Consider the following 25869-nt stretch of genomic DNA (forward strand, 5'->3'; position numbering starts at 1 on the left):
TATCCTCAAACAATAGCATGGTATTTTTTCGCTGTAATAGCTACTGTAAATTGGACACTGCAGTTAGATTAACAATAATTTAAGCTTTCTGCCTATATAAGACATGTCTATGTCCCGGGAAAGTTGGCTGTTGTTTACAATGTCATTTTAGCCACATTATCGCATATTTGTAAGGGGTGTGTACTGGCGGCAGAGAAGTCAGGCGCAGGAGAGCAAAAAAACGGTGTTTTCAACAGCGCATTTTAATAATAAAATCAAACGGAAATAGAACAATAATCAATGGGTACAAAACCCGTCGCACACCAGACATAACGTGCACAAGCACTTACAATAAACAATTCCGGACAAGGACATGAGGGGGGAGGACAGAGGGTTAAATACACAACATGTAATGATGGAATTGAAACCAGGTGTGTGGAAAGACAAGACAAAACAAATGGAAAATGAAAAGTAGATCGATGATGGCTAGAAGGCCGGCGACGTCGAACGCCGCCCGAACAAGGAGAGGTACCGACTTGGGCGGAAGTCGTGACAATATTGAGCAACAACTGTCCTGGTTTAGGGACTTGATCCAGTAGAGGTTTTAAGAAACTGAAATTTAAACGAGGCATAATTTATAGAAATGGATCACGTCTCTCCCTGAACAGCAGTAGCAAGATTGTACAGTCAACTTTCCTGCCAGTTCTTGACTACGGTGACACCATTTATCGGAATTCAGCAGCCACTACTATTATACCTTTAGATGCCATCTAGCATAGCGCCCGTCGTTTTTATCACAGGTGATGTTTACAAAGCTCTAGTACACAAGCTTCCCAACTTACCTAACTTCGCCTTTTAAAATATAAGAACATGAGATACCAAACCGGTTAACTCTTAAGATTCCTCGTGTCCAAACTAGATTAATCCTCTAATTTTCACTCTCCACATTTTTGGAAACACTTTTACAAAATGCATTACATTTGGTTTCCTGGTGCCACTAGGGCAGTTTAAAACCCTGATGATAAATCAATCAATCAAATGTATTTCTAAAGCCCTTTTTCACATCAGCCGATGTCACAAAGTGCTTATACAGAAACCCAGCCTAAAACCCCTAAAACCCCCAAACAGCAAGCAATGCAGATGTAGAAGCACGGTGGCTAGGAAAAAAACGCCCTAGAAAGGCAGGAACGTAGGAAGAAACCTAGAGAGGAACCAGGCTCTGAGGGGTGGCCAGTTCTCTTCTGGCTGTGCCGGGTGGAGATTATAACAGAACATGGCCAAGATGTTCAAATGTTCATAAATGACCAGCAGGGTCAAATAATAATAATCACAGTTGTTGTCGAGGGTGCAACAGGTCAGCACCTCAGGAGTAAATGTCAGTTGGCTTTTCATAGCCGATCATTCAGAGTTAGAGACAGTAGGTGCGGTAGAGAGTCGAAAACTGCAGGTCCGGAGAGAGTCGAAAAACTGCAGGTCCGGTGAACAGGTCATGGTTTTATTTTTATTTTATTTCACCTTTATTTAACCAGGTAGGCCAGTTGAGAACAAGTTCTCATTTACAACTGCGACCTGGCCAACATAAAGCAAAGCAGTGCGACAAAAACAACAACACAGAGTTACACATGGAATAAACAAACGTGCAGTCAATAACACAATAGAAAAATCTTTATACAGTGTGTGCAAATGTAGTAAGGAGGTAAGGCAATAAATAGGTCATAGTGGCAAAGTAATTACAATTTAGCAAATAACACTGGAGTGATACAGTGGGCTCCAAAATTAGTGGCACCCCTGACTGGCAATGCACAAACAATACTTTTTGAGGCATGAGTTAGTCTCCTAGCAGATGGTGCTTGTCACAGTGGGAGCGCGGGGATATGTTGAGGCTCCCTCAGAACAACTAGAAATACAGTTGGTGAGGTTGTTAGAAATACAGTGTGGCTCAGTTGGTAGAGCATGGTAAAGCATGGTGTTTGCATGGTGTTTGGAATGCCAGGGTTGTGGGTTCAATTCCCACGGGGGACCAGTACGGGGGAAAAAAATGTATGAAATGTATGCATTCACTACTGTAAGTCGCTCTTGATAAGAGCGTCTACTAAAATGTAAAAATGTTGTTAGAAATACAGTTGGTGAGGTTGTGACTGTATATTAAAGATGCTCCACCATTTTTTTGGTTGCTAAAATTCAAATAGTTCGCCTAATTTCAGTTTATGTGACAAAACAAGCAGGTATACTGTGGAGAATCATTGTACCATCCAAACCGCTGTAAAATGTATTTTCCATAACCAAAAATGTTGTATTTTCAGCTGTTTGAAGCTGGTGTACAAAACCGAAAGTAAAAGACCTAAAATCAAATCTTAAGAACGGGAAGCATAGATACACCGCACATAGATCTACTGCTTCTTAGACTTGGTTTCAATGAAAATGACAGATCTATAACTCACATTTCTATGTGAATTTGGTCAGGTTGCCCCAAAAAAACATACATATTGCAACTTTAAGAGTTGTGCACATTGATCGGTCATTTCATTTGTAGATGCATTCAAATGGTGAAATTAGTAAATGTTACATTCAGAGGTCACCATCGATCTGATATCCTGGAAATGTTGATTCATAGTCATGTTCCAGGAGATACAGTGCCTTTAGAAAGTATTCACACCCCTTGACTTTTTCCACATTGTGTTACAGCGGAGGTTTCCTCGCAAAGAAGGGCACCTATTTTTAAAGCAGACATTGAATATCCCTTTGAGCAAGTTATTAATTACATTTTCACTACAAAGATGTCCTTCCTAACTCAGTTGCCGGAGAGGAAGGAAACCGCTCAGAGATTTTACCATGAGGCCAATGGTGACATTTAAACAGTTAGAGTTTAATGGCTGTGATAGGAGAAAACTGAGGATGGATCAACAACATTATAGTTACTCCACAATAATAATCTAAATGACAGAGGTGAAAAGAAGGAAGCCTGTACAGAATACAAATATTCCAAAACATACATCTTGTTTGCAACAAGGCACTGAAGTAATACTGCAAAAAGTGAGGCAAAGCAATTCACTTTTTGTCCTGAATACGAAGTGTTATGTTTGGGGCAAATCCAATACAACACATTACTGAGTATCTCTCTCCATATTTTTAAGCATAGTGGTGGCTGCATCATGTTATGGGTATGCTTGTAATCATTAAATGGGGAGTGGGGAGTTTTTCAGGATAAAAAATATTAAAAAATCACAGGCAAAATCCTACAGAAAGACCTGGTTCAATCTAACACACAAAGACAAATTTACACTGGAGTTGCTTACCAAGAAGACGGTGAATGTTCCTGAATGGCCGAGTTACAGTTTTTACTTAAATCAGCTTGAAAATCTATGACAAGACCTGAAAATGGTTGTCTAGCCATGATGAACAACCAATTTGACAGAGCTTGAAGAATTTAGAAAATAATAATTGTCAAATGTTGCACAATCCAGGTGTGGCAAGCCCTTAGAGACTTACCCAGAAAGCCCTTAGAGACTTACCCAGAAAGCCCTTAGAGACTTACCCAGAAAGCCCTTAGAGACTTACCCAGAAAGCCTTTAGAGACTTACCCAGAAAGCCCTTAGAGAATAACCCAGAAAGCCCTTAGAGAATTACCCAGAAAGACTCACAGCTGTAATCGCCGCCGAAGGTTCTTCTACAAAGTATTGACTCAGAAGGGTGTGAATAATTATGTAAATAAGATATGTCTGTATTTCTGTTCTAAAATGTGGAATAAGTTAAGGGGTATGAATACTTTCTGAAGGCACTGTAATGCTCCTATTAATGAACTGGCTTTGGAATCTAGTTTCTGCTTCTGGTTTATATTACTTCAATCTCCTCTACAAACTACAAAACAGAAATTATACTGGCTTTACAATTTGATCAATAAGAAGACATAGAGGAACACAGCAGTTTCTGGTTTACGTTACTGTCTGCAATCTCTGTTACGGTTTAAAATAGAGCCCACCTCAAAAGTCTTAGCTCGGGTCGTAGGTTACAAGGGTTTATGTTGCAAGCATGGTGGTCTGGCCTCACTGTTCCTGGGCCAGGAGAGAGTGTGAGCTGTGCTGTGCTGACAGAGCTGTAATAAGGAAATACATCTGTCGCTTGAAGATGCCGGTTAAACTTAGCTTCTCACTATAAGGTTTTTTGTGATGAAATCACAAAAAACAAGCGTGGAGACAGATAGACCTCAGAGACATGTTCAATAGAAAGAAACCTCACATGTGAGAAATCCTTGCGACTGGAAAAAGTTCTCCCTGGCTACACTTTTCTTTTCGTGTGTGGGAGTGAAATGTAAGATGCGCTGATAATTGCACTGCGTGGATTTTCTGTTGAGTGGAGCAAGAGAACTGGGTGAAAACTGCTCATCCTTAGCCTTAAACCAACTTAGGACAACAAATTCACAAAAGTTAATTTTTTTCTTCCTCTTTCGACTTGTTCTCAGGCTTGAGGTCTCTTTCCGAATGAATCAATTTTAGAGATTAGCATTGCTGTCGTGTTGTCTTGAAACCCTGCTTGTATAGCTGGGACTCAGTAGCAATCCTTGACAGGCCATTTCCTCCCGATGCAGAGCTCCATAGAGACGCAGACGGCAGCCCAAATGGGACCCTATTCCCTATATAGTGGTGCCCTAAGGGACCTGGTCAAAAGTAGTGCACTAAATAGGGAATAGGGTGCCATTTGGCACAGAGACATGGACAAATATAATAGGGGTCTTCCTGCTTGCAGGCGGAAACAAAACTCTCTGTTTTAACTGCAGGTGACATCATAAATAGGAAATGTATTCATGATAACATAATGATAACAAGTGTCAGGGTGATTATTCCCAAGTGATGCTGAGAATGTCTCTTTTAAAAATAAAAAAAATTACAGTAAAATTGGGATATGTTCTTATTTAAATGCTAAGAATGAATAGAACCGAAATGGAAAAAAGGGATTTTTTTTTTCTCTCACTAAAATATAAATACTACTGAATAGTAATGTAGTTATGCAATATGAGTGACAGTGACAAAACACAATGTGTATCTGGCTTAAGTGGTGTTGTGCTGTTCAGTCTTGTTCTAAGATCAGCTCTATCTCAAGGCAACAAATGTGATTGGTTAAGTTTAGTGATTATGTATAGGCAAGTCATTCCAATTGGTTACGATTAGGCTTAACGGTTGGGTTAGGTTTTATGACCGTAAATGTTGAAGTTTAAAACTCCAGTTTAAATTGAGATATATATATATAAGTCTCTTCTTCCTTCCTCTGTTCAGGTGAAGCTGGACCTGGGGTATGGTGAGCGGTTGCTGAGATCAGAGAGCAGCACCCAACTAAACGACCTGGCCTGGCACACTGCTGAGCTCCTCCACGACCGCCATAATGTCACCCTAACTATGGACCAGTACTCCCACACCAGCCTCAGGATGCCTGGGCACGGGTCTCAGAAGCAGGATCTTACTATCCAGGACGGGCTGTACGTCGGCGGGTCTGGAGGCCTGGACAAGCTCTACCTACCCAATGACCTAACAGGATTCAGGGGGTGCGTGGACCAGGCTGTTTTCAACGAGAACAATATGCTATCATCGTTGAGACCATACGCTGGATTCAAGAATGTCTATGAGGTTTCTTTGGGCTGTAGTCCCCAGTTCTTTGCCGGCGAGGAGGATCCTGTTAGTTTCTTTAGTTCAAGAGCGTATGTCTCCCTGCCACCCTGGAACGTCTCCCACAACCAGCAAGAGGCGCTGTTTGAGTGTGTGGTTCACACCTCGGCTAAAGAGGGGATTGTCTTGTACAACTCGGCCAGACAGGGGGACTTTGTGGCAGTTGAAATCCAAGAGGGGCTGCTGGTGGCCATCGTGGTTAAAGGAGGCACCAAGACAGAACTTAAATCCCTCACCTTTATCAATGACAGGAACTGGCATTCAGTGAAGATGTTCTTCAGCCCCAAGACCCTCCAGCTGACAGTGGACAAGGAGACGGTGAAGACTAGCATCAGCTCTCGCTCCAAGGGACTCCAGCTGAGAGGGTCGCTGTTTGTGGGGGGCATTGATGACAGCACACGTTCAGAAGTAAGGAAGATGGGTCTGGTGTCTGTGTTGGGAAACAGAGTCCGAGGAGGTTCTTTTAAGGGCTGCCTGAAGGATATGAAAGTCAATGGGGTTATGATGGGTCTGCCTAATGCTGTAGTCACTAAAGATATATCGGTGGGCTGCGAGCCGGAGAAAGAACCAGAGCCCTCGACCACGATGGGTCCAACTACTAAACCGACTGTCCCCAACTCCCGGTTCGATCCCACTTCGGTCACCCCCACCCCAGAATTCCCTATGTTCACTCTGGCCAGGGGGCTGGACAAGAAGTTCGGGGCCAACTTCGTGCTGCTCAGGAACCTTGTAGTCTCAGAGGGTGGGCGTGGGTCTCTAGAGTCCAAGCACATCAAGGTGCACCTGGACTTCAAGAAGCTCGGGGTACGCCAGTCTCAAATCATGTTCCGGATCCAGGAGCAGCCGGTGCATGGTCAGATACGACTGGATGTGGACCAGGACCAAGAGGAGAACATCTTTAGCATGCTGGACCTGTGGCACGGCAGGGTGATGTACATCCACGGAGGATCGGAGGACCCAGAAGACTTTTTCACCTTCTCTATCTTCTCTTCTTCCAGGAAGGTGGTTCCCACATACCTGCAGGGGACGAGAAGGTACCGCTACAATATCACAGTGACCCCCACCAATGACGCCCCAGAGCTCAGCCTGCCCCAGGGGAACCTCTTTGTCCTGATGGAGAATTCTAGAAAACTCCTAACCAAAGAGGTGTTGAAAGCCACAGACATTGACAGCAACCACACCGACCTGGTCTTCTCCATCCTGGGGAACCTGAACCCTGACGCTGGTTATCTGGAGGTGGGAGATAACCCCGACACCGCAGTGACCACGTTCTCCCATTCTGATCTAGAGGAAGGGAAGGTGAACTATGTCCATACTGGGGTGAGGAACTCCAGGATCGTGCTGAGGGTCAGTGATGGAGACAAGGTAAGCAACACAGTGGTTCTGAGGATCATGGCCATAGCTTTGGAGTATAAGATCGCCAACAACACTGGGCTTGAGATCATTCAAGGTGAGGTAGCTGTGATCAGTAACAAGCAACTGGCCATTCAGACCAATGCTGTGAATCAAGTGGTGGACATCCGATATGATGTCGTCAAGCCTCCTCAGTATGGGGAACTTCAGAGGCTTCACTCCAGCGGAGAATGGAAGCCCACCGGTTCTTTCTCTCAAAGGCTACTGGAGAAAGAACGCCTTCGGTACCTCAGCACTTTCCAAGAAATCCAGACTGCCAATGCTACGGATTACTTCAAATGCAAGGTCACTGTAGCAGGAAGAGTTGATACTGAACTGGTCTTTCCGGTCACAGTGAAGTGGGTACATTATAACCTAGTCAGGAACGTAATGGCCGATATTAATAAAGTTCGGAAAGTGACGTTGGACTCACATTATCTTTATGCCACAGTGGACGTTGTGACACTATCAGAGGATGACCTGCGCTTCAGAGTTCTCTCCTCGCCGAAGAAAGGACATCTTCTCCTTGTTAACGAGTTATTGAAGAAAAATTCAACTTTCAGCCAAAGAAATGTCACTGATCTAAAGGTTCAATACGAACTGGTCGACAGACCATACGAAGACACAAGTGACACGTTTAAATTCCAAGTGTTCTCCAAGCATGCTCAATCACAAAGTTACGATTTCCACATCTCAATAAAAGCTGACGTCAACAGCGTATTTATAAGAAATGACAAACTATCTATAATGGAAGGAGAGAGTAAACTCATCACAAAAGACGAGTTGTTTGCAGAGACTCTTAGCACCAAGGAGTTGTACTACACCGTTACAAGTAGCCCCAAACATGGGAAGTTAGCGCGCATCAACCTGTCCAACTCTAACGCCAGTTACGACAACATCCTAACATTCAGCAACCAGGATCTCTTGGAGGAGCGCGTAATGTACATACACGACGACACAGAGACCACTCAGGATCAGTTCACATTCATAGCCTCCACTAGTCAGGAGTCCAAATCCTTCGTCGCGGACGATGAAGTCGGATCTAAAGAAGGGACGTTCAACATCTCCATCCAGCTAGTTAATGACGAAAAGCCGGTGCGCATCGTCGATAAAGTTTTCCACGTGGTGAGGGACGGGCAGCGGTTGCTAACCCTGGACGATCTCTGTTACCATGACGCAGACTCGGACTTCAGCGACGGGCAGTTGGTCTACACGCGACGGGGAATCCCGATGGGAGACCTGGTTCTGGTGAACGACACCTCTCTCAGGTACTTTAAAATATATATATTTTTTTTTTACATATTAATGATATAATGTATTTTGACTGTCTATGGATGTTTTATATTGTCTCAAACATGAGTGGTCCACAATGTTGTTTTTACTCTTTAATATGTCTTGTCAGTTGACTATGTAGAATGGATGAGGAGGCTAGGCTCTGTACCTTAAGACCACCTGGTGTGTTAGGGTTGTGGACTACAGCAGGGGTTTTTCAAATCTCTCCTCTGGGACTCCCAGATGTTCCATGTAACTATTCCACAGCTAGCACACCTGATTCAACTTGTCAACTAATCATCAAGCCGTTGAATAGGTGAATCAGGAGAACTCAGCAGGGCTACAACAAATTACTGTGACTTCTGGGATGTCTGGGCTACAACCACTGGACTACAGAATACAACTGTTTTGATGTATTGTGGAGTGACACTTTATTAAACTTTCCTGACCTCCAGGCTGTTCCAGTTCACCCAGAAGGACCTGGAAGAGAAGAGAGTGTTGTTCCTCCATCGAGGCGTGAACTCTGGACGTTTTGTGCTATTCGTGTCCGACGGGAAACACTTAGTCTCTACTCTGCTGGACGTCACCGCCCACGACCCATTCCTGAGCCCTGGCAACAACACAGGTATGTGTGTATATATTTAATATGTTATATGCTGAGAATATTTTACAAGTGACCCTTTCGCTAAGCCCCAACCCCCTTTGGTTACTGTTGCAACTTCGGACAACATTTTTCCCGGCAAGCCCAATTCCCTATTCAACCTACTGGCTATATCCCCTCACAATGATCTCAAACTGTGTTTCTAATATACATTGAAAATTAATACAGACTACACTCTTGGGTATGTTGTCATTACAATTTGTTCACGGGAACCTGGTCAAATTTATAGTGTAGTTTGACACTGAATTGCTATCAGCATGAAGTCAATTCTATAACCCCTTTTGGAGCTAACTAGTGGTCTCAATTCGTATCCTGATGTCGACAGCAGATGGGGTGATGTATTCATAACATAGCTAATTTAGCTAGCTAACATACATTTTGAGAAAAACAAGTTATATTAAGTGGCTAGCTAGCTATCTTTAGCAACATTTGATGGTCAATGAGAGCTATCTTTTTTATACCCCCTTTTTCTCCCCAATTTCGTGGTGTCCAATTGGTAGTTACTGTCTTGTCTCATCGCTGCAACTCCCGTACGGACTCGGGAGAGGCGAAGGTCGAGAGCCATGTGTCCTCCGAAACACGACCCAACCAAGCCGCACTGCTTCTTGACACAACGCACATCCAACCCGGAAGCCAGCCGTACCAAAAACACCGCACCAAAAAGCCAGCCGCACCGGAAACACCGTACACCTAGCGACCTGGTCTGCGTGCATTGCACTCAGCCCGCCACAGGAGTCGCTAATGCGCGATGAGACAAGGATATCCCTGCCGGCCAAACCCTCCCTAACCCGGATGACGCTGAGCCAATTGTGCGCCGCCCCATGAGCCTCCCGGTCGCGGCCGGCTGCGGCAGAGCCTGGACTCGAACCCAGAATCTCTGGTGGCACAGCCTTAGACCACTGCGCCACCCGGGAGGCCACAATAGTAACATTTTGGATTTGAAAAATACTCCAACATTTCTCCTACATTTCAGAAGTACTCCAGGTGTACTGTTCAATTATTTAGCCGTTAAAACATTTATTTTTTTGAAGAAAACTCTCAGTTGTTGCCATAGCCCTCACTGGCTTTCATGAGATTAAAACTTGAGTTTGTCCGAGGTGTCGGACCCGACAACGGTTGCTATCCATTGGAGCGTTGCGATTTTGGTTGCCCTAAATTCTGCAGCGGGGCTTTGCGAAGAGTCAATCGAATCATTATCCATCCATTTATTCATTGATTCATCCATGAATTAATTAATTCATCCATTCACAGGTCTGTTGGTCCAGAAGGGAAAGGAAGTGACCGTAACCACCGGTAACTTCAGCGTCCTCACGAACCTCAATGTCCGTGATGACAGCGAAGTCACCTACAAGGTGTCCGAGCCTCCTAAGAACGGCTGGCTGTATCGCCACGGAAACATCTCAGTGGAGTTTACACAGCACGACCTGAAGAAGGGCCTCGTCTCGTATCGCCATGATGACAGCAAGAACCTGGCGGACTGGTTCAGTGTGACGGTTAAGGTTCAAGGTCACGTCCTGAATGCCAGAATCAACGTTAGGGTTTACCTGGAGAGCCATCAGAGGCCACCTATCCTCCAGCACAACAACACCTTACTGGTGGAGGAGAGCAAACCTGTGAAGATTGACGAGAGTAGACTGGAGGTATGTATGTTGTCTGGGTTGGGGATGGATGGATGATTGGATGGATGGATGAATGATTGTATGGATGGATGTATGGATGGATGATTGGATGAATGGATGGATGGATGAATAGATGGATGGATGGATGTTTGGATGGATGGATGATTGGATGGATGAATGAATGATTGGATGGATGAATGATTGGATGGATGGATGTATGATTGGATGGATGGATGTTTGGATGGATGAATGATTGGATGGATGGATAGATGGATGAATGATTGGATGGATGGATGTATGATTGATGGATGGATATTTGGATGGATGAATGGATGGATGAATGAATGGATGGATGAATGAATGATTGGATGGATGAATGATTGGATGGATGAATGATTGGATGGATGGATGAATGATTGGATGGATGGATGGATGTATGATTGGATGGATGGATGGATATTTGGATGGATGGATGGATAGATGGATGAATGGATGGATGGATGGATGTATGATTGGATGGATGGATGGATATTTGGATGGATGGATGGATAGATGGATGAATGGATGGATGAATGAATGAACGATTGGATGGATGGATGCATGATTGGATGGATGTATGGTTGGATGGATGGATGCATGATTGGATGGATGTATGGTTGGATAGATGGATGAATGATTGGATGGATAGATGGGTGTATGATTGGATGGATGGATATTTGGATGGACGGATGGATGGATGGATGGATGGATAGATTGATGAATGGATGGATGAATGAATGAACAATTGGATGGATGGATGTATGATTGGATGGATGAATGATTGGATGGATGGATGGATAGGTGAATGTATGAATGGATGGATGTATGTATGATTGGATGGATGGATGGATGGATGGATGGATGAATGAATGATGGATGGATTGGATGGATGGATGAATTAATTAATTAATTAATGATTGGATGCATGATTGGATGGATGGATGTATGGTTGGATGGATGTATGTATGATTGGATGTATGATTGGATGGATGGATGATTGGATGAATGAATGAATGATTGGATGGATGGATGGATGTATGATTGGATGGATGGATGAATGATTGGATGGATGGATGAATGTATGAATGAATGAATGAATGAATGACTGTATGAATGATTGGATGGATGGATGTACGAATGGATGAATGATTGGATGGATGGATGAATGATTGGATGGACTGATGAATGAATGAATGGATGGATGGATGGATGTATGATTGGATGGATGGATGTATGATTGGATGGATGGATGAATGATTGGATGGATGGATAGATGGATGGATAGGTGAATGTATGAATGGATGGATGTATGTATGATTGGATGGATGGATGGATGGATGAATGAATGATGGATGGATGGATGATTGGATGGATGGATGGATGAATGAATTAATTAATTAATGATTGGATGCATGATTGGATGGATGGATGTATGGTTGGATGGATGTATGTATGATTGGATGTATGATTGGATGGATGGATGATTGGATGAATGAATGAATGATTGGATGGATGGATGTATGATTGGATGGATGGATGGATGAATGATTGGATGGATGGATGTATGAATGAATGAATGACTGTATGAATGATTGGATGGATGGATGTATGAATGGATGAATGATTGGATGGACTGATGAATGAATGAATGGATGGATGGAAGGGTGAGTTATTGGATGAATGGAAGGATGGATGAATGAATGAATGGATCGAAGGGTGAGTTATTGGATGGATGGATGGATGAATAGATGGATGAATGATGGAAGGGTGAGTTATTGGATGGATGGATGGATGAATAGATGGATGAATGGATGGATGGGTGAATTAAGGAATTCATGATTGAATGAGTAACTGGGTTGGGAATGTGTTAATGATTGACGTAGATTAGAATATATTTGTGTTTTTGTTTAGCAATATTTCTACACAGATTGTTTGATCAAACCATTTTCTCATGTTATTTACGTATATGTCAGTATTGGTTCAAGTCCTTCAGTATTCCGGTACAGTATTTCATTCTAACTCCTGAGCTTCAGTCAAGTAACACGTCAAACGTGAAACATGATGCCAAGTGATACACCAAACGTGAACTAACCTCTTTAGACACCAAACATCTCAGAGGTGGGGAAGGCACCCTATTCCCTATGGGGGCCTTGGTCAAAAGTAGTGCACTATATAGGGACTAGGGTGCCATTTGGGACGCAGACATACTTGACAGTATATAGCCTCTGACCACTGTGTCTAGCCTCCAACCTCTGTCTGTCTGTCTGTCTCTCTGTCTGTTCCAGGTGACCCACGAGGACAACCTGCCATCTGAGATTGTATTTACAGTGAAGGTGGCTCCGCTACACGGGTTCCTGCGGTGCTTTGTGGAGGCTGAGGAGCAGTATGTTGGAACTGAACAGATCCCCGTCCAGACCTTCTCCCAGGAAGACGTCAACACTGGCAACATCCAGTACATGCAGACGACCCCCAGCCAGGTCTGCTGGACTTGACTTTTTGTCCTTCTGTATTTTAACTTGAATGTTTTAGAGACAGAAAGACAGGAAAGTAAAGAAGACAATGTGTGTCAGAAGGGTGAGGGCTGACATGCAGACAGACCCTGGCCAGGTCTTCCACTAACAAGACAGACAGACCCTGGCCAGGTCTTCCACTAACAAGACAGACAGACCCTGGCCAGGTCTTCCACTACCAAGACAGACAGACAGACCTTAGCCAGGTCTTCCACTACCAAGACAGACAGACCCTGGCCAGGTTTTCCACTAACAAGACAGACAGACCTTGGCCAGGTCTTCCACTAACAAGACAGACAGACCTTGGCCAGGTCTTCCACTAACAAGACAGACAGACCTTGGCCAGGTCTTCCACTAACAAGACAGACAGACAGACCTTGGCCAGGTCTTCCACTAACAAGACAGACAGACCTTGGCCAGGTCTTCCACTAACAAGACAGACAGACAGACCTTGGCCAGGTCTTCCACTAACAAGACAGACAGACAGACCTTGGCCAGGTCTTCCACTAACAAGACAGACAGACCTTGGCCAGGTCTTCCACTAACAAGACAGACAGACCCTGGCCAGGTCTTCCACTAACAAGACAGACAGACAGACCTTGGCCAGGTCTTCCACTAACAAGACAGACAGACCCTGGCCAGGTCTTCCACTAACAAGACAGACAGACCCTGGCCAGGTCTTCCACTACCAAGACAGACAGACCCTGGCCAGGTCTTCCACTACCAAGACAGACAGACCCTGGCCATGTCTTCCACTAACAAGACAGACAGACCCTGGCCAGGTCTTCCACTAACAAGACAGACAGACCCTGGCCAGGTCTTCCACTAACAAGACAGACAGACCCTGGCCAGGTCTTCCACTACCAAGACAGACAGACCCTGGCCAGGTCTTCCACTAACAAGACAGACAGACAGACCTTAGCCAGGTCTTCCACTACCAAGACAGACAGACCTTAGCCAGGTCTTCCACTACCAAGACAGACAGACCCTGGCCAGGTCTTCCACTACCAAGACAGACAGACCCTGGCCAGGTCTTCCACTACCAAGACAGACAGACCCTGGCCAGGTCTTCCACTACCAAGAGAGACAGACCCTGGCCAGGTCTTCCACTACCAAGACAGACAGACCCTGGCCAGGTCTTCCACTACCAGGACAGACAGACCCTGGCCAGGTCTTCCACTACCAAGACAGACAGACCCTGGCCAGGTCTTCCACTAACAAGACAGACAGACCTTAGCCAGGTCTTCCACTACCAAGACAGACAGACCTTGGCCAGGTCTTCCACTAACAAGACAGACAGACCTTGGCCAGGTCTTCCACTAACAAGACAGACAGACCCTGGCCAGGTCTTCTACTAACAAGACAGACAGACCTTGGCCAGGTCTTCCACTAACAAGACAGACAGACCTTGGCCAGGTCTTCCACTACCAAGACAGACAGACCCTGGCCAGGTCTTCCACTAACAAGACAGACAGACCTTGGCCAGGTCTTCCACTACCAAGACAGACAGACCCTGGCCAGGTCTTCCACTACCAAGACAGACAGACCCTGGCCAGGTCTTCCACTAACAAGACAGACAGACAGACCTTGGCCAGGTCTTCCACTAACAAGACAGACAGACAGACCTTAGCCAGGTCTTCCACTACCAAGACAGACAGACCTTGGCCATGTCTTCCACTAACAAGACAGACAGACCCTGGCCAGGTCTGTTGGACTTGGCTTTCTTCCGCTAACAAGGGCACACTTGTCTTTTCTTACTACTAACCCCCTCTACTGTATTTTAAGTTGAATGAATAGAGAGTGAAAAATAGGCAGGGAAGTAGGGAGAGCGGTATGTCTCAGAAGGATGAGGGTACTATCCATTAGACTGGACCACCCCAGGCCACTGCACTGGTCTTTACAGGGTTGGGGTCAATTCAGGAAGTAAACAAAATTCAAATTTTTCTTAATTTTAAAAACATTGAAAAAGAATTGTAATTTCTGTGTATTTCCTGAATTTACTGGAATTTTAAAGGACTGTTAAATGACTAAAAGGTCAATGTAAAACTCTCTTCTTCCTGTTTAGGTCAACGACACATTCCTATTGGACGTCTCCAACGGTGTCACAGAGGTCAATAATATCAGGATATCCGTGGACATAATCCCCCACCTCATCCCACTCCAGGTATTATTGTTTTGTTATTGTAGAATTATTGTATTGTAGAATTATTGTATTGTAGAATTATTGTATTGTTTTGAATTGTAGAATTATTGTATTGTTTTGAATTGTAGAATTATTGTATTGTTTTCAATTGTAGAATTATTGTATTGTTTTCAATTGTAGAATTATTGTTTTGTAGAATTATTGTATTGTTTTGAATTGTAGAATTATTGTATTGTAGAATTATTGTATTGTTTTGAATTGTAGAATTATTGTATTGTAGAATTATTGTGCTATCATACATTTTATGTACGTTTGTAAATTAGTGTATAATTCATCTATGACTGCAAGCTTCCAATAAATGCTATTCCTTCTACCACTGCAGGTGTCCAATTTCACCCTGAGAGAGGGCGGGTCCAAGGCCTTGACACAGGAAGTGCTCAGGGTCACCAACCGACACTTCTCTGGCCTCAACTTCCTGTACAGTTTGACTGAGCCGTCACAGAACGGATATATAGAACATTCACGTTACCCCGGGGTTCCTGTGCTGTCTTTCACCAGACGTCAGGTAAGACTCTGTTATTCTCTCTTTTTTTTTGTTGTTGTCATGTTGAAGAAGGAGACATTAAAATACTGTATAGTTTTTATAGTTTTATATAGTATTTATAGTTTTATATATTTCTACACAACCTAAAACTATTACTATATGAGTTCCTCAGGATCCTTGGTTTAGTTTAGATCATCTCGAGTAATCAATCTAATACCCAGTTCATAGACACTTGTAACAAGTCTTATAATGCATTATGACAGCGTCATAATGCATTATACCTGTATGACTTAAGTAAAATGTTACCTCTAACTTCTTCACTCAAAAGACACCTTACCTTAAAATAACATTCCAATCAAAGTTTCTGACTCCATTTTGACCCTCATGCCCCCTCTAGGTTGAGCAGGAGTTAATCTACTACATCCATGACAGCAGTGAGACGTTAGAAGACAACTTCACCGTGGTGGCCAACGACACAGGCCTGAGGAAACAGAGCTCTCCCTGCACCGTGTACATCCAGGTCACAGCCGTCAACGACCAGCATCCAGTCATCACCGCCAACAGGGTCCTCAGGGTGAGTCCTCCAGTCATCACTGACCAACAGGGTCCTCAGGGTGAGTCGTCCAGTCATCACTGACCATCAGGGTCCTCAGGGTGAGTCGTCCAGTCATCACTGACCATCAGGGTCCTCGGGGTCAGTCCTCCAGTCATCACTGACCAACAGGGTCCTCAGGGTGAGTCGCCCAGTCATCACTGACCAACAGGGTCCTCAGGGTGAGTCCTCCAGTCATCACTGGCCAACAGGGTCCTCAGGGTGAGTCGTCCAGTCATCACTGACCAACAGGGTCCTGAGGGTGAGTCCTCCAGTCATCACTGACCAACAGGGTCCTCAGGGTGAGTCGCCCAGTCATCACTGACCAACAGGGTCCTCAGGGTGAGTCGCCCAGTCATCACTGACCAACAGGGTCCTCAGGGTGAGTCGCCCAGTCATCACTGACCAACAGGGTCCTCAGGGTGAGTCGTCCAGTCATCACTGACCAACAGGGTCCTCAGGGTGAGTCCTCCAGTCATCACTGACCAACAGGGTCCTCAGGGTGAGTCGTCCAGTCATCACTGACCAACAGGGTCCTCAGGGTGAGTCCTCCAGTCATCACTGACCAACAGGGTCCTCAGGGTGAATCCTCCAGTCATCACTGACCATCAGGGTCCTCGGGGTCAGTCCTCCAGTCATCACTGGCCAACAGGGTCCTTGGGGTGAGTCCTCCAGTCATCACTGACCATCAGGGTCCTCGGGGTCAGTCCTCCAGTCATCACTGGCCAACAGGGTCCTCAGGGTGAGTCGTCCAGTCATCACTGACCAACAGGGTCCTGAGGGTGAGTCCTCCAGTCATCACTGACCAACAGGGTCCTCAGGGTGAGTCCTCCAGTCATCACTGACCAACAGGGTCCTCAGGGTGAGTCGCCCAGTCATCACTGACCAACAGGGTCCTCAGGGTGAGTCCTCCAGTCATCACTGACCAACAGGGTCCTCGGGGTGAGTCGCCCAGTCATCACTGACCAACAGGGTCCTCAGGGTGAGTCCTCCAGTCATCACTGACCAACAGGGTCCTCAGGGTGAGTCCTCCAGTCATCACTGACCAACAGGGTCCTCAGGGTGAGTCTTCCAGTCATCACTGACCAACAGGGTCCTCAGGGTGAGTCTTCCAGTCATCACTGACCAACAGGGTCCTCAGGGTGAGTCCTCCAGTCATCACTGACCAACAGGGTCCTTGGGGTGAGTCCTCCAGTCATCACTGACCATCAGGGTCCTCGGGGTCAGTCCTCCAGTCATCACTGACCAACAGGGTCCTCAGGGTGAGTCGTCCAGTCATCACTGACCAACAGGGTCCTGAGGGTGAGTCCTACAGTCATCACTGACCAACAGGGTCCTCGGGGTGAGTCCTCCAGTCATCACTGACCAACAGGGTCCTCAGGGTGAGTCCTCCAGTCATCACTGACCAACAGGGTCCTCAGGGTGAGTCGTCCAGTCATCACTGACCAACAGGGTCCTCAGGGTGAGTCCTCCAGTCATCACTGACCAACAGGGTCCTCAGGGTGAGTCCTCCAGTCATCACTGACCAACAGGGTCCTCAGGGTGAGTCCTCCAGTCATCACTGACCAACAGGGTCCTCAGGGTGAGTCCTCCAGTCATCACTGACCAACAGGGTCCTCAGGGTCAGTCCTCCAGTCATCACTGACCAACAGGGTCCTCAGGGTGAGTCGCCCAGTCATCACTGACCAACAGGGTCCTCAGGGTCAGTCCTCCAGTCATCACTGACCATCAGGGTCCTCAGGGTCAGTCCTACAGTCATCACTGACCATCAGGGTCCTCAGGGTGAGTCGCCCAGTCATCACTGACCAACAGGGTCCTCGGGGTGAGTCGCCCAGTCATCACTGACCAACAGGGTCCTCGGGGTGAGTCCTCCAGTCATCACTGACCAACAGGGTCCTCGGGGTGAGTCGCCCAGTCATCACTGACCAACAGGGTCCTCAGGCTGAGTCGCCCAGTCATCACTGACCAACAGGGTCCTCGGGGTGAGTCCTCCAGTCATCACTGACCAACAGGGTCCTCGGGGTGAGTCCTCCAGTCATCACTGACCAACAGGGTCCTCGGGGTCAGTCCTCCAGTCATCACTGACCAACAGGGTCCTCAGGGTGAGTCGCCCAGTCATCACTGACCAACAGGGTCCTCGGGGTGAGTCCTCCAGTCATCACTGACCAACAGGGTCCTCGGGGTGAGTCCTCCAGTCATCACTGACCAACAGGGTCCTCAGGGTGAGTCGCCCAGTCATCACTGCCAACAGGGTCCTCAGGGTGAGTGGTGTGAGATGATATGGATATATTTAGTCGACCCTGGTTGTGTCCCAAATGGCACTATACTTTTTACCAGAGCCCTATGTCAAAAGTAGTGCACTATATAGGGAATAGGGCTCTGGTCTAAAGTAGTGCACTATATAGGGAATAGGGCTCTGGTCTAAAGTAGTGCACTATATAGGGAATAGGGCTCTGGTCTAAAGTAGTGCACTATATAGGGAATAGGGTGCCATTTGGAATGTAGACCCTGGTTCTTTTTTTACTGACTGGCCTGCTGGGTGGCTCTGGCAGTTCGTCTCTGGCAACAAGGCTTAGGCAGCGGTCAGTCAGTATGCTTCATGATGTGGGCAGGCAGTGTTGGGACTGGGCTGGAGGAGGCTAGTGGTAAGGAATGCCAGCTATGTTGTGGAGGGGGGGGGGGAGGCTAGTGGTAAGGTATGCCAGCCATGTGGAGGAGGATTCCAAAACTGATTGTCTGTGATGCCGAGCAGCTTTCTCACTCATTGGGAAGACAACATTGTAAAAGGATAGTACGATGAACTGGAACAAGTCTATTTAAAGGTTGGAAAATGGAAACAGTTGCGTTTCTATTTGAATCAAAGAGGTGAATAGTAGATGAGATCATCCGGAGCGTAAATAATGGACTGTCGGTTAAATGAGTTGTGGAGTTTAACTTCCTGAAGAGAGTGCAGTTCAAATAGTCCAATGGAAATGAACCCGATTTAAAAATAAACCCCATAGCAACAGTCTAGGTCACTGGATGTATTCTGTAGGTTCCCAGCCTGCATCTATAATACATCCTATACAACTAGTCATATATAACCTGTCATATAGGACTGGTGGCAGTACAGGACCTGTCATATAGGACTGGTGACAGTACAGGACCTGTCATATAGGACTGGTGACAGTACAGGACCTGTCATATAGGACTGGTGACAGTACAGGACCTGTCATATAGGACTGGTGGCAGTACAGGACCTGTCATATAGGACTGGTGACAGTACAGGACTTGTCATATAGGACTGGTGACAGTATAGGACCTGTCCTATAGGACTGGTGACAGTATAGGACCTGTCCTATAGGACTGGTGACAGTACAGGACCTGTCCTATAGGACTGGTGGCAGTACAGGACTTGTCATATAGGACTGGTGGCAGTACAGGACCTGTCATATAGGACTGGTGGCAGTACAGGACTTGTCATATAGGACTGGTGGCAGTACAGGACCTGTCCTATAGGACTGGTGTCAGTACAGGACCTGTCATATAGGACTGTATTGGACATGTATATGTGCTTATGTATATGTGCTTTCTTGAGCAGGGGGACCTTGCGGGCGCTGCAGGATTTCAGTCCTTCACGGCGTAGTGTGTTACCAATTGTTTTCTTGGTGACTATGGTCCCAGCTGCCTTGAGATCATTGACAAGATCCTCCCGTGTAGTTCTGGGCTGATTCCTCACCGTTCTCATGATCATTGCAACTCCACGAGGTGAGATCTTGCATGGAGCCCCAGGCCGAGGGAGATTGACAGTTCTTTTGTGTTTCTTCCATTTGCGAATAATCGCACCAACTGTTATCACCTTCTCACCAAGCTGCTTGGCGATGGTCTTGTAGCCCATTCCAGCCTTGTGTAGGTCTACAATCTTGTCCCTGACATCCTTGGAGAGCTCTTTGGTCTTGGCCATGGTGGAGAGTTTGGAATCTGATTGATTGATTGCTTCTGTGGACAGGTGTCTTTTTTATAGGTAACAAGCTGTGGTTAGGAGCACTCCCTTTAAGAGTGTGCTCCTAACCTCAGCTCATTACCTGTAGAAAAGACACCTGGGAGCCAGAAATCTTTCTGATTGAGAGGGGGTCTAATACTACGGTCCTCCCTTAAGCAGTGAGGTAATGGGAGCCGCTACCTGACCAAAGCCCCGGATAAACCTCCGGTTGTAGTTGGCAAACCCTAGAAACCGCTGTACTTCCTTTACCGTGGTGGGAGTCGGCCAATTACGCACGGCTGAAATGTGGTCACTCTCCATCTCCACCCCTGAGGTGGAAATGCGGTATCCTAGGAAGGAGACTGTTGGAAGAACAGACATTTCTCAGCCTTGCCGTACAGGTCATGCTCCAACAGTCGACCAAGCACCTTGCGCACCAGGGACACATGCTCGGCGCGTGTAGCAGAGTATATCAGAATGTCATCAATATACACCACTACACCCTGCCCGTGCAGGTCCCGGAAAATCTCGTCAACAAAGGCCTGGAAGACTGATGGAGCATTCATCAACCCGTACGGCATGACGAGGTACTCATAATGCCCTGAGGTGGTACTAAATGCCGTCTTCCACTCGTCCCCCTCCCGGATACGCACCAGGTTGTAAGCGCTCCTGAGATCCAATTTTGTGAAGAAGCGCGCCGCATGCATTGACTCGATCGCACTGGCAATGAGAGGCAGCGGGTAGCTGTACTTCAGGAGGCAGGGGAAGTGGAGGGCCGAATGTATCCCTGCCCCAGGGATTCGGAGACATATGTTTCCATAGCCGCCGTCTCCTCCTGTGACAGAGGATACACGTGACTCCTGGGAAGTGCTGCGTCTACCAGGAGATTTATCGCACAATCCCCCCGTCGATGAGGTGGTAATTGAGTCGCCTTCTTCTTACAGAAGGCGAGAGCCAAATCGGCATATTCTGAGGGAATGCGCACGGTGGAGACCTGATCTGGACTTTCCACCGTAGTCGCACCGATGGAAACCCCTAAACACCTCCCTGAGCACTTTCGTGACCACCCCTTGAGAGTTCTCTGTTGCCACGAAGTAGTGGGGTCATGACAGGCCAACCAGGGTAGGCCCAGCACCACGGGAAACACAGGAGAATCAATAAGGAAGAAACTGATTCTCTCCTTGTGACCCTCCTGCGTAACCATGTCTAGTGGAGCGGTGGCCTCCCTAATCAGCCTTGACCCTAATGGACGACTATCTAGGGCATGCACAGGGAAGGGCATATCCACAGGAAAAAGGGGGATCCCTAAACTATGGGCAAATGAACGGTCAATAAAGTTCCCAGCTGCGCCTGAATCTACGAGCGCTTTATACTGGGAATGCGGGAAAAACTCAGGAAATTTTATAAACACATACATATGAGCAACAGGTGGCTCTGGGTGAGCCTGGTGCCGACTCACCTGGGGTGACACGATAGTGCTCTGGCTGCTGCCTCGACTCCCTGAGGAACCCCCCCAGCACCGACCAGCAGTGTGTCCTCTGGTCACCCTAAGTGCAGCACCTCCCAGCTCCATGGGCATCGGAGTGGAGGTGCTGGGGATGGAACTGACAGGCCCCGATCCGGACGTCCGCAGGTAGCCAGCAGGTTATCCAGCCGGATGGACAGGTCCACCAGCTGGTCCAACGTGAGGGTAGTGTCTCAGCAGGCCAATTCCCGACGGACGTCCTCGCGCAGACTGCACCGGTAGTGGTCGATCAGGGCCCTGTCGTTCCATCCCGCGCTGGCGGCCAGGGTCCGGAAGTCCAAAGCGGAATCCTGCGCGCTCCTCGTCCCCTGCCTCAGGTGGAACAGACGTTCACCCGCCGCTCGACCCTCAGGCCTGCCCGAAAGCGGCGGGTGAACTCTGCGTAATGGTCCAGCGCCGCGTCTCCTTCACTCCATATGGCGTTGGCCCACTCCAGGGCTTTGCCTGAGAGGCAGGAGACGAGGGCGGACACACTCTCACGCCCCGAAGGAGCCGGGTGGACGGTCGCCAGGTAGAGTTCCAGCTGGAGTAGGAACCCCTGGCATCCGGCAGCCGTCCCATCATACTCCCTCGGGAGCGCGAGCCGAATCCCGCTGGAACCGGGTGAAGGAGGGGTGGACAGTGGGGCCTGCTGTAGTGGGGCTGGTGTAGGCGTTGGAAGACCTCCTTCTCTCTCCCATCTATCCATCGTCTGCAGCACGCGATCCATGGCGGTGCCCAGACGTTGCAACATGGTCGTGTGCTGCTGGACTCGCTCCTCGACCGCCAAAGGGGGGGCCATCTGCTCCTGCCGACTCCATTTACGGGTGAGTGATTCTGTAATGGTATGCGTGAAGGGTTGTAGGAAGTCAGGCGCAGGAGAGCAGATAGTCGGTAGCAAAACAGAGCCTTTTAGTTGGCGACCCAAAAGCACACGGCACAAACTAACACGAAATACAAATAAGGGTTTAACATACATAACCCAGCGTAACCAGCCTAACGTGCGCATTCATGAACAGATAAACAATCACTCACAAAAAAAAAATGGGGGAACAGAGGGTTAAATAATGAACAAGTAATTGGGGAATTGAAACCAGGTGTGTAAGACAAAGACAAAACAAATGGGAAAATGAAAAGTGGATCGGCGATGGCTAGAAGGCCACCCGAACAAGGAGAGGGACCGACTTCGGTGGAAGTCGTTACATTTATAGCCTCTCTACTGTATATAGCCTCGCTACTGTATATAACCTCTCTACTGTATATAGCCTCTCTACTGTATATAACCTCTCTACTGTATATAGCCTCTCTACTGTATATAACCTCTCTACTGTATATAGCCTCTCTACTGTATATAACCTCTCTACTGTATATAGCCTCTCTACTGTATATAGCCTCTCTACTGTATATAGCCTATCTACTGTATATAGCCTCTCTACTGTATATAGCCTCGCTACTGTATATAGCCTCTCTACTGTATATAACCTCTCTACTGTATATAGCCTCTCTACTGTATATAGCCTCTCTACTGTATATATCCTCTCTACTGTATATATCCTCTCTACTGTATATAACCTCTCTACTGTATATAGCCTCTCTACTGTATATATCCTCTCTACTGTATATAGCCTCTCTACTGTATATAGCCTCTCTACTGTATATAGCCTCTCTACTGTATATAACCTCTCTACTGTATATAGCCTCTCTACTGTATATAGCCTCTCTACTGTATACAGCCTGTCTTTTTACTGTTGTTTTATTTCTTTACCTACCTATTGTTCACCTAATACCTTTTTTGCACTATTGGTTAGAGCCTGTAACTAAGCATTTCACTGTAAGGACACCTGTTGTATTCAGCGCACGTGACAAATAAACTTTGATTTGATTAGCGTCCTATTCCCTATAAGATTGGTATAGCATCCTATTCCCTATATGATTGGTATAGCATCCTATTCCCTATATGATTGGTATAGCATCCTATTCCCTATATGATTGGTATTGCATCTTATTCCCTGTAAGATTGGTATAGCATCTTATTCCCTATATGATTGGTAAAGCATCTTATTCCCTATATGATTGGTATAGCATCTTATTCCCTATCAGATTGGTATAGCGTCTTATTCCCTATCAGATTGGTATAGCATCTTATTCCCTATCAGATTGGTATAGCGTCTTATTCCCTATCAGATTGGTATAGCATCTTATTCCCTATATGATTGGTAGAGCATCTTATTCCCTATCAGATTGGTATAGCATCTTATTGGTATAGCAGATTGGTATAGCATTTTCCATTTGTGTGTGGCTATATGATTGGTATAGCATCTTATTCCCTATAAGATTGGTATAGCATCCTATTCCCTATATGATTGGTATAGCATCTTATTCCCTATATGATTGGTAGAGCATCTTATTCCCTATCAGATTGGTATAGCGTCTTATTCCCTATATGATTGGTATAGCATCTTATTCCCTATATGATTGGTATAGCATCTTATTCCCTATCAGATTGGTATAGCATTTTATTCCCTATCAGATTGGTATAGCATCCTATTCCCTATATGATTGGTATAGCGTCTTATTCCCTATCAGATTGGTATAGCATCTTATTCCCTATATGATTGGTATAGCATCTTATTCCCTATCAGATTGGTATAGCATCTTATTCCCTATCAGATTGGTATAGCATCTTATTCCCTATATGATTGGTAGAGCATCTTATTCCCTATCAGATTGGTATAGCGTCTTATTCCCTATCAGATTGGTATAGCATCTTATTCCCTATATGATTGGTATAGCATCTTATTCCCTATATGATTGGTATAGCATCTTATTCCCTAAATGATTGGGATAGCATCTTATTCCCTATAAGATTGGTATAGCGTCCTATTCCCTATAGAGCTTTGGTCTAAAGTAGTGCACTATAAAAGGTTTTGGGTGCCATTTAGGACGTCGACATGGCGTCTGCCAGTATAGCTGTCTGTCCATCTGGTAGCTGTCCATCTGGTAGCTAGTTATAGACACTCAACAGGAGACTGGTGGCACCTTAATTGGGGAGAACAGGCTCACGGTAATAACTGGAGCGGAATGGGTGGAATGGTATCAAATGGTTTCCAGGTGTTTGATGCCACTCCATTAGGGCCGGTCCGGACATTATTATGAGCCGTTCACCCCTCAGCAGTCTCCTGTGTGACACGCTGAGTTGAGTGACTGTAGACGTGTGTGTGTGTGTGTGTGTGTGTGTGTGTGTGTGTGTGTGTGTGTGTGTGTGTGTGTGTGTGTGTGTGTGTGTGTGTGTGTGTGTGTGTGTGTGTGTGTGTGTGTGTGTGTGTGTGGCTGTACTAATGTGTAGTTGGACTGAATTCCAGCTGTTCAAGGTGTTTGAAGTACCAATAAGTAGAGCTTTTAGTTGTTGTAAGTGCTTTACCCTGAATGCCACACATTCCTCTCAGCTCTTGTCTTGGTTCAGAACATCTAATTGAATTAAATGGTGCCATATTTTCCTAAATAGTGCATTACTTTTGACTATAACTTTATGGGCACTGGTCTCTTCTCACAATCTGCTGTATATGTGCCCTGGTCAAAAAGTAGTGCACTATATAGGGGAATAGGGTTCCGTTTGGGATGCAAACCCCATTAGACCATAAACTTCTAGTCAGGTTTTCTATTCTAGTCATAGTTTAAGCATTAATGTTAGAGAAATATAGATTGATTGTCAAACATCTCATAACATTGATTTAAGGAATTCACACATCTAGTAAGACTGGCAGGTGCATAAGAGTCACTTTAACCATATCTACATGTACATACTACCTCAATCAGCCTGACTAACCGGTGTCTGTATGTAGCCTCTCTACTGTATATAGCCTCTCTACTGTATATAGCCTCTCTACTGTATATAGCCTCTCTACTGTATATAGCCTCTCTACTGTATATAACCTCTCTACTGTATATAGCCTCTCTACTGTATATAGCCTCTCTACTGTATATAACCTCTCTACT

General features: G+C 46.1%; 1 protein-coding gene across 1 annotated transcript in view; it reads left to right on the forward strand.

The window, feature by feature from the left end:
• Positions 1-25869, forward strand: part of LOC106585950 (chondroitin sulfate proteoglycan 4) — an 82689-nt gene that overhangs the window by 19953 nt on the left and 36867 nt on the right. The window contains exons 3-9 of the mRNA XM_045706692.1: positions 5250-8296; positions 8756-8925; positions 10213-10601; positions 12905-13096; positions 15195-15293; positions 15655-15837; positions 16214-16390. Of these exons, the coding sequence (XP_045562648.1) occupies positions 5250-8296; positions 8756-8925; positions 10213-10601; positions 12905-13096; positions 15195-15293; positions 15655-15837; positions 16214-16390 (4257 nt within the window). The remainder of the gene's footprint in view (positions 1-5249; positions 8297-8755; positions 8926-10212; positions 10602-12904; positions 13097-15194; positions 15294-15654; positions 15838-16213; positions 16391-25869) is intronic.

This window comes from Salmo salar, chromosome ssa24 (assembly GCF_905237065.1).
Source record: "Salmo salar chromosome ssa24, Ssal_v3.1, whole genome shotgun sequence".
Taxonomy (NCBI): domain Eukaryota; kingdom Metazoa; phylum Chordata; class Actinopteri; order Salmoniformes; family Salmonidae; genus Salmo; species Salmo salar.